The sequence below is a fragment of the Capricornis sumatraensis genome, chromosome 3 (assembly GCF_032405125.1).
Source record: "Capricornis sumatraensis isolate serow.1 chromosome 3, serow.2, whole genome shotgun sequence".
Taxonomy (NCBI): domain Eukaryota; kingdom Metazoa; phylum Chordata; class Mammalia; order Artiodactyla; family Bovidae; genus Capricornis; species Capricornis sumatraensis.
The window spans coordinates 151,333,019-151,345,373 of record NC_091071.1 but is presented as its reverse complement, the minus strand read 5'-3'; the positions used below and the strand labels follow the sequence as shown (position 1 = coordinate 151,345,373).

Genomic DNA, 12,355 nt, shown 5'->3' with positions numbered 1-12,355 from the left:
TGGCAAGACCCCCCCACAACCCCCGCCATCCTTTCTGAATTCAAAGACCTGAAGGAAAATCTGTAATTGACAAACTCTGCAAGTGGCGTTTCTGTTGCTTATGGAGTGTTATTCCACTGAAATGTCTTTTTCATTGTTTGTTTATAACAAAATTATAAAGAAAATGTTAGTTACTTATGTACTGGGTACAATTCAGACCCCAAACTCTAACCTATAAGAAACATATAATTTTTCTAACACTGAATGTAACTTCTTTTATGAACTCCATTTTACCAGGTGGTAGAAATTAATCTCAGTCAATTTGGGGTTCCCCTCCCACCTTTTCTCAGGGTTAAGTTCAGTGATGGGGGAGGCTTAGGATGTAAGACTTTGCTTCTCAGCCATCAAGCATCCACCCATGCCAGCACCTGCTGAAATATCCCCATTTCCATGTGACTGTCCCTTGGTTGGTCACCAGTGGTTGTGGGCCCTGCTAGGTGTCCCCTCCCTCCCAACCACGAAGCTTCTTTGGGTCTGCCTACTGGGGTATGAGGACATTCTAGCTCCTGGTCCCACACCCCTCTAGACTTCAGGAAGCTCTGTGGGGCCATCCTAAGCCCACTGGCTGAGACAGGCAGCAAGTGGTCTGGTCTACCCTGACTTTTCCTGTTCTCCCAGCCTCTACCTGGGAAACATGGGGCCCAGGGCTTTCCTACCCTTCTCGTCTCTGAACTTCTCTGAGGTGTTTGTCATACTCCCCTCTCACTTCAGACACTGCGCCCTCATCAGGGCCCTTTTCTCATCCCTCCTGCCTATAGTCTCTTTGTTTCCTCAACTCCCACCAGCCTGTGGAATCTACGCAGCTGGGGAAAGCAGGGGCCTTTTGCTCTAGCCTGTCACATATTCTTCCAAATGCACTGTAAGCATCGTGAGTTCTTGCCATCTGCCCCATTGAGTCAGGCTGGGCTTTGTTGTGTCCCCCCTCCCCTGTGATAACAGACACTGCAGGTCTGCTGTTGCGGTGGTGGCCGGGGGTGTGGGGAGGCTAATGTTTCTAGAATATGATCCTACCCTGTTTACCTAATAGAGCAACAGAGTGGGGCCATCTGTGCTGATGAGTCAGGCAGTAAGTGAAGGCATTTTCTCATAGACACTCAACTTCCGTTTCCGGTTTTGTTATAACCAGTGGATCAGCGCTGGTTCTTCTCTGGTCCCACCTAGAGAGGTCCTGGGTCTTGGGTTCAAGTGGGAGGATGGGATGGGGTGCCCTCAGCACTGTCTCAAGTGAGTGTCCTTGGGGGAACTGGGGAGAGCTGTCTTGCTCAGCTCTAGGATGAGTGTAGCAGGGTCCGTCTTTGAGGCAATGCCCCACATGGCTCAAACCAGGGCTGATGGCCTGGTTTTTCACTCTCCAGAGAGAAAGTTGCATGGGAAAGAGCCCACATATTATATCACATCTATTCTGTGGTGTGTGTTTTTCTTTTTCAAATTTGTTTGACTGTGCTGGGTCTTAGTTGTAGGTTTTGGGCTCTAGTTCCCTGACCATGGATCAAATCCAGGTCCCCTGCGTTGGAAGCATGGAATCTTAACCAATGGACCACCAGGGAAATCCCTGTGAATGCTTTCTAAGCCTTATGGGTTTTTTTTTTAATTGAAGCAGAGTTTATTTACAACATTGTATCCAAAAGGTATTTTATATATTTGAATGAATCATTGACAAAGAAAGTAATTTTTTTTCCATTTACACTAAGTGTCTTGTACATGCAATGAGATGGAACATAAACTGAGAGATGCCATTTTTAATTCCCAAGAAAAGCCAAAGAACTTCATGTATGCTAACTGCCATATTTTTTTTTTCTATAGGCATATTTCAATAAACAGCCAGTGAGAATTTGCTTTATGACTCAGGGAACTCAAGCCAGGGCTCTGTGACAACCTAGAGGGGTGAGATGGAGAGGAAGGTGGGAGGAGGATTCAGGAGGGAAGGGTATATGTATACCTATGGCTGATTCATGTTGATGTATGGCACAAACCAACCCAATGTTGTAAAGCGATTATCCTTCAATTAAAATAAAATTTTAAAAATATAAAGAACCTCAAGTATAAAGAGACAGCTTCTGACCATGCCCATACTGAATTTTGTCTTTTCCTGTTTTGAGTAGGAGTCTTTGACACTTTTCTTCCCAGAGCTGTGTCTGTGGACTCTCCAGTAGCAAACTCTGGGCAAGGTTTCATAGCTACGTTAATAGCACTTCAGCTCGTCTTTTAGAACACAACCTGTCACTTGTCACTTGCAGGGGGAAGCCTCTGAGGCTGTGCCTACACTTTACCAAAATGTAAGGGGATATAGCCTGCTCTTTGATTCAGCCTCACGAGGACATCATTACATCACCCATCCTCTGAGCTCTTGTCTCGGTTCTCCATCTCTGATTTCTGATTAGAGACTGGATTTTAGGCCCTTCAGATGTACAGCAGGGCACTGCTGCCTCAGTTTTCTGTGGTGTCTTTGGAGATATAACTTCCAGTGGCAGCTATTTCTACAATAATCTCACCAAGCTGGTCTTTATAGATTTTTAAAAATTGAGATGTAACTCACATACTGTTAAATTCACTGTTTCAATGGGTACAATTCAGCAGTACTTAGTATATTCACCTAGTCATGCAAACATCACCACTATCCAATTTCAGAACACACGTATCACCCTAAAGAAACTCTGCATCTGTTAGCAGTCACTCCCCACACACTTCTCCGGGCAACCACTAGCTTACTTTCTGTCTATGGATTTGCTTATTCTAGACATTTTTATGTCAATGGAATCATACAAGATGTGGTCTTTTGTGTCTGGTTTCCTTCATGAACATAACGTTTTCAAAGTCCATCCATGATGTAGCATGAATCAGTACCTCATTCCTTTTTTATGGCTGAATACTATTCTAACCTACACATATACCAGATCCTCACAGATTTTGATGTAAGATTAGCCTATAAATTCATTAACTGAGCCAGAGACCATGAACCTTGACACTCTTCTGCAGCTGCTAAAAACCTCAGTCCCAGCCATATCACATGACTTCCTCCTCCCCTCCACCCTCGACCCAAAATGGGAGCACTGAGGGGTCCCCGTGGTTTGGGCAGCTGACCCGTGGTGGTCTGGAGGAGCAGCCTACTGGGAAAGGCAGCAGTCTGCTCCGGTTGACTTTGTGCAGAGATCCTGGCCCCCTCAGTGCCCAGCCCCCATCCTGGACATTTGCAAAGAGCCCTCACTGGTGAAGCCCTACACCGGTGGATTTGAGAGCCATGGGCTTGTAATCAAGCATCCCCACTCAGTTATCTCCAGGTTTCTCTTTTTAATATGGAAAGCTCTGTAGCCTCCACTCTCTTTTCCTTCCTCCTAGTCCAGTCTCTTCTCATTCAACATTTATTCATTACCTTGATTAACTCTATGCTAGACACAGAGTCAGACAGTGGGATTGTGCCCTCCGCGGGGTTCCCAGCTGGCTGGGGAGACAGTCAGGCCTAGGATGCAGGGAACATGCTGAGTGCTTGCTGTTATGGGTGGACAGGGGATAGCACAAGAGGAAGTGTTCCTACTAGCCCAGAGAGGTCAGGGAAGGCTTTGCAGAGGCGGTGACATTTGAGCTGACTCCTGAGGAAGAGCAAGTTCTCTGAGACGATACGCCAGTTGGTGAAGAGGGTGTTCCAAGGAGACGGGACATGAAGTACCAAGTATTGAGGCTGGAAAGAGCAGAACATGCTCGGGGGAAATACAAGGAATTGGGGACCGCTGTGGAAAGGGTGGAGGCGGCGGGCGAGTGCACAGAGCAGGCTGCTGGAACACCAGCCTTCTAAGCCACCGTAAGGACTTTAGACCTTGCCTCAGGACTGAGAGGAGCCGTGGGAAGGATGTTAATCAGGGCAATGATGTGTGTGTGTGTTTTTTTTTTAATAGGCTCAAACTCAAATCCCTACAGACAGAAGAAAGTCCAGCTTTCTGTGACTCAGCAGAAATTTCCCACTGGGGCTGGGCCTCCTTGAGGCTGGGATTAGTTGATTTTTTAGGCTTGTGTTACTGGGCACTGGATCTCCATGCTAACCTACTTTCCTTCTAGTTGGCTTCCTGTACTGAAGGGGCTGGAAAATTAAAGACTACAATCCCCAGACTGTCTCAGAGCTGGAGTTCCAGGTAGGACCTAGGCTCTGCCTCTTAGCTGTATGCAGGAGATCTGAAAGGTGTTCATGAGGCAGAGACCACCCTCTGCAGCTCCTGTTCCTTCTGCTGTCAGGGCGGTTGGGAGGAGGGGGCATCTTTTCTTTTAGTGTTTAGTCAGCACAGATCTGGGAGACATGGAGTAGCTTTGGGGCCAACAGTCGTGGTGAGTTTCCCAAACCCCATCCTCCTGAGTGTGGCTTCCTGGACTGATGAGCCTCCCCAGGGGTGCCCCTAGAATCATTCCTGTAGGCCTATCCTAGAGCTCTTCCAACCATTTTTGTGACCTCACTGCCTGTATCTAAGCACTTTCTGTTCAAAATATGGTGTCCTCTCTGTGCCCGGGGAGTGGACTGGCAGCTTCTGCCCAGATAGGGCCTCAGCTGATGCTAGGTAAGGCCAAGACTTCTCTGTGAGGCCTGGGAAAGCATAGGATGTGCTCAGCTTCCGTGGAGGGAGGCGGCTCTGCCTCCCACCAAATTTTCTAAGTGAGAGAGCGTGTTCCTCAACCACAGAAAGAGCTTCAGATGCTGGGTTGTCAACAAGAATGACAAAGATCTCCAGTTATGAGACCTTTATTTTATGAGATAAAAACCCTTTATTCAGTATTTTCCCTCAAGGTTAGCAATGTGCCATGGCAGCAGCCTTTCATTTGAGAGAGATGCTCAACATGATACAAAGTAGCAAAAGCTCAGGTTCTGCAGGAAGCACCCTGAGGTTCTCCAACCTCTGGCGCCTGGTATGTGCTTTCTCTCCATCTTTGTGTGCCCAGAAAGCGGGGAAGCAAGGGCTCAGCTCAGCTCTGTCTCTGCAGGAAAAGCAGGCCCACCTTCTTGTTGGGAACCAGAACAATGCGAGCCACACTCGTCACCTCCCCCGTCTCAGGGGCCAGGACCACCTCATACTGCTGGATCAGCTGGGACATAAAAGGCACAGGGGCGCTTAGTCTGTGACCTCCATCCACCGCCCTCCTCAGCATGCCCCAAACCATGCCTCACTCCCTCGTCAGCCTCCCTGGCCCACACACCCCTCCAGTCTCTCCCCACTCACCCTTGTCAGCAGCAGCTGCATCTCCAGCTCTGCAATCCTGCGGCCCAGGCAAGCCCGAACCCCATAGCCAAAGGGCACAGAGCCAAAAGGGTGCTGGGTTTTGAGGGCATCAGGCTGGTTCTTCCTTAGCCAACGCTGGGGCTGGAAGCTGTCAGGCTCAGGGTAGATGTCAGGGTCCCGGGAAACCACGTAGTGGCACAGCACAAACTGGGTCTGCACACACAGGTTGTGGCACATCAGTGTAGGTCTGGGAGGGGTCCCCGGGAACCCTGGCTCTCCAGCCCCACTCACGTTCTTGGGAAAGAGGAAGCCACCAACTTCAATTTCCTTGTCCACGACAACTCGGGAGTTCACAGGGACCACAGGATAGAGACTGTAGGGAAAGGAAAGTGCAGGCCTGCCTCTGCATCCAAGGAGGGTCAGAGTGCCCACCCTCTCGGCCACACCTTTCTGGTCCCCCAGTCCTCTCTTCCCATTTCATCTCTGACCCTGGCCACAGTCCCTCAGCCCCCCACTTCCCACTCCTGTCTCTGAGCTTCCCTCCACACACAGACCCTAGTTCCTGGGGACAGTATCCTACCGCAGGGTCTCCTTAAGCACAGCTTTGAGCAGGGGCATGCGGGCTAAGTCCTTGTGCTGGGGCACCTGCCCAGCAGGCACCACGCCCACCACTTCCTTATGCAAGGCCGCCTGGATCTCTGGGTTCTTTGAAAGATGGTACAGGGCCCACGTCAGCGTGTTGGATGTCTGGGAGGTACAGTAAGAGATGAAGTGAGCAGGGATTTCTAGGAAAGAGGCCCAGTTAGATGGTGGGAAGTGTTTGCATGTTTGCAAAATGTGGGAGAGAAATTAAATTGCTTCGAGTATGGCAGGGCTTCCCTGAGGGCTCAGATGGTAAAAAAATCTGCCAGCAATGCAGGAGACTCAGGCTCAATCCCTGGGTCAGGAAGACCCCTGGAGAAGGGAACGGCACCCCATTCCAGTATTCTTGCCTGAAGAATCCCATAGACAGAGGAGCCTGGTGGGCTACAGTCCACGGGGTCGCAAATAGTCAGAGATGACTGAGCGACTAACACTTTTATACAGCAGGATTGGACTCCAGGGTTTATAGGACCCTCTCTCCAATGCTCAACGTGGCTTCACGCCAGATAAGGACTGATATGATAGAGAATCACACTGTAACAGCATAGGAGACTAACGGAGAAACCCTGTGAAGGTGCTATGGGCAAGCTCTTCAACTCTCTGCTTAGATGACAGCATGCAGGAGTAGATTAGGTGTGAGATGAAACTTCCCAGCTGTCAGAGAGGCTCCATGGAGTGAGCGAATCTCTCACACTGGAACCACTCCTGGCCCACCTCTGTGAGGCTGAATGACCCCCATTTTCCTTCCAGCTCTAAATCCACATTACAGAAAGAGAAGCAGGTACCTGGAGGGACGAAGGTCAGGTTCAGGTGGAGGATAGTGGGGAACTGGCCCAGGATGAGAGCTGGGAGGCCCTGGCCTCCGCGCCCGCCCCTCTCACGCACCGTGTCTACTCCAGCCAAGAGTAGCTCGGGCAGGCTGCCCTCAGCCTCACGAGGACTGAGCTGTCCGCTGCTCAGCAGGAAATGCAGATAACCAGATATCTGGGTCTTCTCTGGATTCCCTGTCTTCAGCTGGGCCTCCATCTCCTCCAATTTCTGATCAATCAGCTTCTTTCCTACAGGGACAATGGGGAACCGGGAGGATGCGGCCAAAAGCCATGCTCTCCAAGGACCGAGGGAGAAAGTCCTGGGAGAGAGTACTGGGGGCTGTTACTGCGCTGACCTTGGGACCCACGCCCCCACTTTTTCCCCTGGACTCCTCACCAAAAGAGAATATGGTGTTCCAGCCATCCAGGTACCGCTTCCAGAAGGGCAGCAGGGGACGAGTCCACTTGGGGAGGAAGGTGGCAAAGAGAGAGTTGTGGAACATGAGCCCGACAGATCTGACGAAAGTCTCGGTGTCCTTGGGGATGGAGCGCTCCAGGCAGCCAATACGTTTCTCAAATAGGATGTAGGAAATAGCTGGAGGTACATGGCGGCCATCATCAGGGGAGAGTACAGCCTACCCCTAACCCACACCTACCCCTGCCACACGCCCACCCGGCCCTTCTCCCCACCAGAGTACCTTCCAAGGCAAAGAAGTAGAATTGGTGAGCGATGTCAGGCACGTGGTCCCCCGAGGCACTCTCCGCCCGCAGCTGTTTCAGTTGATCCATGAAGTCATCGATCACCTCATTCAGAGCATCCGTGTAGAGCGCAGCCTCGGCTGGCTTCAGCATCCGCTGGTTCAGAGTCTGGCGCAACCGGTACCACTGCTCTCCCATCCTGCACACGACGGAAGAGTGATACCAGTGTCAGTATTTGAGGACTGGATTAGGTGGTATCTTCCCACCCTGAGACCCTTACAGAGTTGAGGAAAATCTCAGACTCCTAGACCTAGAATTATGGAATCACAAGCTCTCAAATGACAGAATCTTCAAATCACAAAACTTCAGAGTTTCACTAACAGCATAAAGGAAGTAGTTAAGGTGAGCATCTGAACCAACCTGTGCCGTGCTAGTGCTAAGTCGCTTCAGTTGTGTCCGACTCTTTTGAGACCCTATGGAGGATAGCCAGCCAGGCTCCTCCAGTCCAAGGGATTCTCCAGACAAGAATACTGGAGTGGGTTGCCATGTCCTCCTCCAGGGGATCTTCCAGACCCAGGGGTTGACCCCCCCCATCTCTTATGTCTCCTGCATTGGCAGGCGGGTTCTTTACCACTAGCACCACCTGGGAAGCCTTCTGAACCAATCTGCCTAGGGTCAAATCATAGGTCAGATGATGTCGGCTGAGCGACCTTAGGCAAGTGACTCAACTCTTCTGTGCCTCAGTTTCCCTTCTGTAAAATGGGAATAATAAGAGCACCTATCTTAGTAGGATAATTAATGTGTTTAGATTGGTGCCTGGCAAATTCGTGATACTTAATGAATGTTGACTGTGATTATCTTAGGATGACACAACTCTGTAATCTTCTGTATGTGAAATGAGCTAGGCAGCTACAGTGGCTCTGGTCCCTCTGTGTCAAGGATGGGGGATAAAAGAGAGCAACTGAGGGTTCTGGAGGTGCTCAGAGGAACTTTGTGCTCTGCTAGGCTCAAGGCGCCAAGGAGATGGAGAGCATTATCTGGCTGATGCTCCAGGTCCTCTTGCCATAGCCATGCAGGAGGTAGCTGGGTCCTCACTCTGGTTAGACAGGGATGCTCATGGGGATGGACACACACTTCCCATTCAGGGGCTTAATGTTCCCATCTTCCGCGGTCCCCCAAACCTGTTACCGTTCCTAAGCAAGCTGGGTATGGGTCAATTTTTAAAAAGCTAGATGTAGAGTAATAAGTACAACATGGTAAAATTTTAAGAGGAAGAGAGAAAACCCTATATATCTACATGCATATCTGTATGTTCACGGAGAAGAATATACGACTTCCCAGGTGGCGGTAGGGGTAAAGAACCCACCTGCCAGTGCAGGTAGATGTAAGAGATGCGGGTTTGATCCCTGGGTTGGAAATATCCCCTGGAGCAGAGCATAGCAACCCACTACAGTATTCTTGCCTGGAGAATTCCATGGATGGAGGAACCTGGAGGGCTACAGTCCAGGGGTCACAAACAGTTGGATACAACTTAGCGACTAAACAAGATAAGAATATACACCAAATTGTCAGGACTATTTAGGAGGATGGGATGGGACCAAGGGGTAGGGAGACAATATTTTATTACTGGAATTTTTACAATAAATATTACTTTTGAATTTTAAAAATTCATAAGGTCTTTAAAAAAGAAAAACATTTACAAGTATTAAGGCAAGAATCAGGTATTTTATTTTGAACTATTGGGCTTCCTGGTGGCTCAGACAGTAAAGAATCTGCCTGCAATGTGGGAGACCTGCGTCCAATCCCTGGTTTGGGAAGATCCCCTGGAGGAGGGCATGCTCCAGTGTTCTTGCTTGGAGAATCCCCATGGACAGAAGTACCTGGCGGGCTACAAAACAGGGGGCTGCAAACAGGTGGGTGCGACTGAGTGACTGAGCACAGCACAGCATTGTAAGCCAACTATACTTCAATAAATTTGAAAAATGTATTTTACTTAAATGAAGCTTAAAAAACAAACTAAATAAATAAATAAATGAACTTCAAACCCTAGGAGTTTTCTTTCTTATATTGGTGTGTGTGCTAAGTTGCTTCAGTCATGTCCAACTCTTTATGGCCCCATGGTCTGAGCCCACCAGGCTCCTCTGTGCATGGGATTCTCCAGGCAAGAATACTGGAGTGGGTTGCCATGCCCTCCTCCAGGAATCATCCCGACCCAGGGATTGACCACGTTGTCTCTTAGGTCTCTTGCACTGGGAGGCAGGTTCTTTACACTGGTGACATCTTATGTTGCGGAAAACTGCAAAAAGGTAAACTAAAAGTGTGGCTAGAAAAGAAATGAAAACCAGAACAGACCTATTTATTGGAACTTCAGGTTTGGGTGCTTCTTCCAAGAATAAAACTCTCCCAACAATAGGAACAGATTTGCAGAACTTAAATGAGAACCTTTCTGTGGTTGTTAAAATCTTTCTTGGGGAAACGATGCTTCAGAAAATGAGATTTTAAATATATATATATGTTAAAACAAAAAAGTCTCATAGGTTAGCAAAATAGCTCTTAAATACACATATTATATAACATATTTAGGAAACTGGCTTTAGACAAAATGGGTATAATAGATCACAAAGGGGCATATATATATATATATATATATACATATACATACACACGTTTAGCTCCAGTTCTAAATCTGAACCATCAAGTCCAGTGATGGCTTGACCTGGTAAAAAACTGAGACCTAAATCTTTTATTGTTATTATTATTGATTTATAATTGACATGTAACATTATATTGGTTTCAATGTAATGATTTGACATCTGAATACATTGCAAAATGATCACCATAATAAGACTAGAATGTGGGAGGAGAAGGAGATGACAGAGGATGAGACGGTTGGATGGTATCACCAACTCGATGGACGTGAGTTTGAGTAAGCTCTGGGAGTTGGTGATGGACAGGGAAGCCTGGCATGCTGCAGTCCGTGGGGTCGCAGAGTCGGACACGACTGAGCGACTGAACTGAACTGACCATTTGTCACCATAAAAAAATAAACTTTAAGGATTTACTCTCTTGGCAAGATTTGGGTCTCAAATATTGTACAGCATCCTTGAGACTCAAATCTTGCCCTCGAGGTCAGATATCAGGCTAAACAGCTCTTAAAGAACATTCTCTATTCTCTTCTCAGAACTTAGAAAAAAAGACCCAGGAATTAAGTTCTGAAACCACCCACCTATGAAGGAACCAGGAAAAGAGAAAGCTATGAAATGACAGAATGAATATACAGGCATCAAAGACATAGAAAATGAACCTTCCAACCAGTCTGTTCCTTTCTAAACATGTCCAGGCAGTAGGTCCTTGCATTCCAGAATCAGAGATATCTATATCACTACTCACTGTGTCACTTCTGGCAAGTAGTGCCAAAACCAAACCCTTCTAGGCCTCAGTTTCTTTATTTGTAAAATGGGGATTAATAATACTATCTACTTCCTGGCCTTGTTGTGAGGTTAGAAAGAAATAATAAATGTAAAGAGATTAGCTTGATGTCTGGCATATCATAAACACTTAGTTATTATCAGTGTTGTTGCTATTATTTCAACCACCTGGATTAACTTTAATCCCTTAAAAAATGACTTTAGAAATGTGGATGTCAGACAACTAGGGAAAATAAAAAGCCATTCATTGTTTTGGAAGCTCTTTTAACATACTATAGCAAAAAGAAGCCTGTAATATACCCAATTACAAGTTGTGGCACTGGGAATGGTTTATCACCAATGATTCTCAATTATTTACCTTAATTGGTATTTGAATATATAATATACTCAGCTCATCTTTCAATGTGTCACTGCCAAAATAATCTTAACTTTTCTAGGTATGACTTTGAGGCTAAAGCCTACACGTATCTCTCTGTGTTGAGAGCATCCATGAAAGTTATAACCAACAACAAGTATATAATACATAATTTGGAAAATATTCTTAAAATTAAATTGAGCCCTCCCAACTAATATGATGCTGCTATTTTTTTTCAACTATAAGTAAATATGTCCCAGTACAATTTGAGTTAATATATTTTCAACCATAATACAGAATCATGGAGCTTGAAAGGTCTAAAAGATACCTTGGAGATCCTGTAATTCAAGCTTCCCGTTTTATACATAAGAAACATAAGCCCAAAGAGGGTATATTATTAATTTGTCATAGTCATAGGATATATTAGTGGAAAAGCCAATGAATGGTCCATGGGCTTCAGTCCAACCCAACCACCACTTTCTAGACACAGAGGCTTTTTTCTAGACTCAGGCTTGGGGGACACAGGGAGATCCTACTCTGCGCATTATCCTCTGGCTGCCCAGTGCCACCGTTCCTGGGCCTGGCCTCTGGGTCCCTCTTCCAGTCCCTCCGGCCCCAGCTCACGTGGTGAAGGGCCCATAGGACAGGCCTTGCTGGTCCCGGTGCTCCTTCCATAGTTTCATGTCGTCCCGCACTGGGTACTTGCCCTCTTGGCGCATCACTTGCTCCAGGAGTGGGGCACTGGCCAGGTGCACGTGCATCTGAGGCCCTACTCGGTTTATCCATATTGGGCCGTACTTGGCCTTAGTCAGCACCTGTGGGGTTCAACCAAAGATGAATCATCATGGCCTAGGCAAGCAGGCACTTCCTGGAGAGGAGAAACAGGATAGAGGAAATGTTCCATGGCCACACCGGAGCAGGTGGGCTGGGCAAAACTCATTGTGTAGGAGGTAGGTGCTGGGATGGCCTGTAGTCTTAAAAGGAGAACACTGGAAAAAATGGTTACACAGGAGTTAACATATTGAGAGCAATGAGTAGCTGGCAGAACTGGGGGAACTGAGGTCTTAGAGGAATGAAATTTTGGGAAAATGAGATACCTGGTAAACTGGAGTAGGCTGAGGTATTGGGGGTCCAGGGTTTTAGGGAAACTGAGCCCTTAGTGAAGTATAGTAAAATGTCTGTGTC

The 12,355-nt window shown here is 47.4% G+C and overlaps 1 protein-coding gene across 3 annotated transcripts in view; it reads right to left on the bottom strand.

The window, feature by feature from the left end:
• Positions 1-12,355, bottom strand: part of CYP27A1 (cytochrome P450 family 27 subfamily A member 1) — a 58,770-nt gene that overhangs the window by 13,424 nt on the left and 32,991 nt on the right. Inside the window, exons 2-9 of one of the 3 annotated variants that reach the window (XM_068968172.1) lie at positions 11,795-11,985; positions 7,387-7,586; positions 7,086-7,283; positions 6,765-6,937; positions 5,818-5,984; positions 5,529-5,610; positions 5,238-5,450; positions 4,764-4,995 (exon numbers count right to left, since the gene is read on the bottom strand). In XM_068968172.1, the coding sequence (XP_068824273.1) occupies positions 4,984-4,995; positions 5,238-5,450; positions 5,529-5,610; positions 5,818-5,984; positions 6,765-6,937; positions 7,086-7,283; positions 7,387-7,586; positions 11,795-11,985 (1,236 nt within the window). In that variant the 3' untranslated portion in view covers positions 4,764-4,983. Of the gene's footprint in view, positions 1-4,763; positions 5,104-5,237; positions 5,451-5,528; positions 5,611-5,817; positions 5,985-6,764; positions 6,938-7,085; positions 7,284-7,386; positions 7,587-11,794; positions 11,986-12,355 lie in introns of those variants that run through there. The other 2 variants (XM_068968170.1, XM_068968171.1) reach the window with 2 other exon arrangements.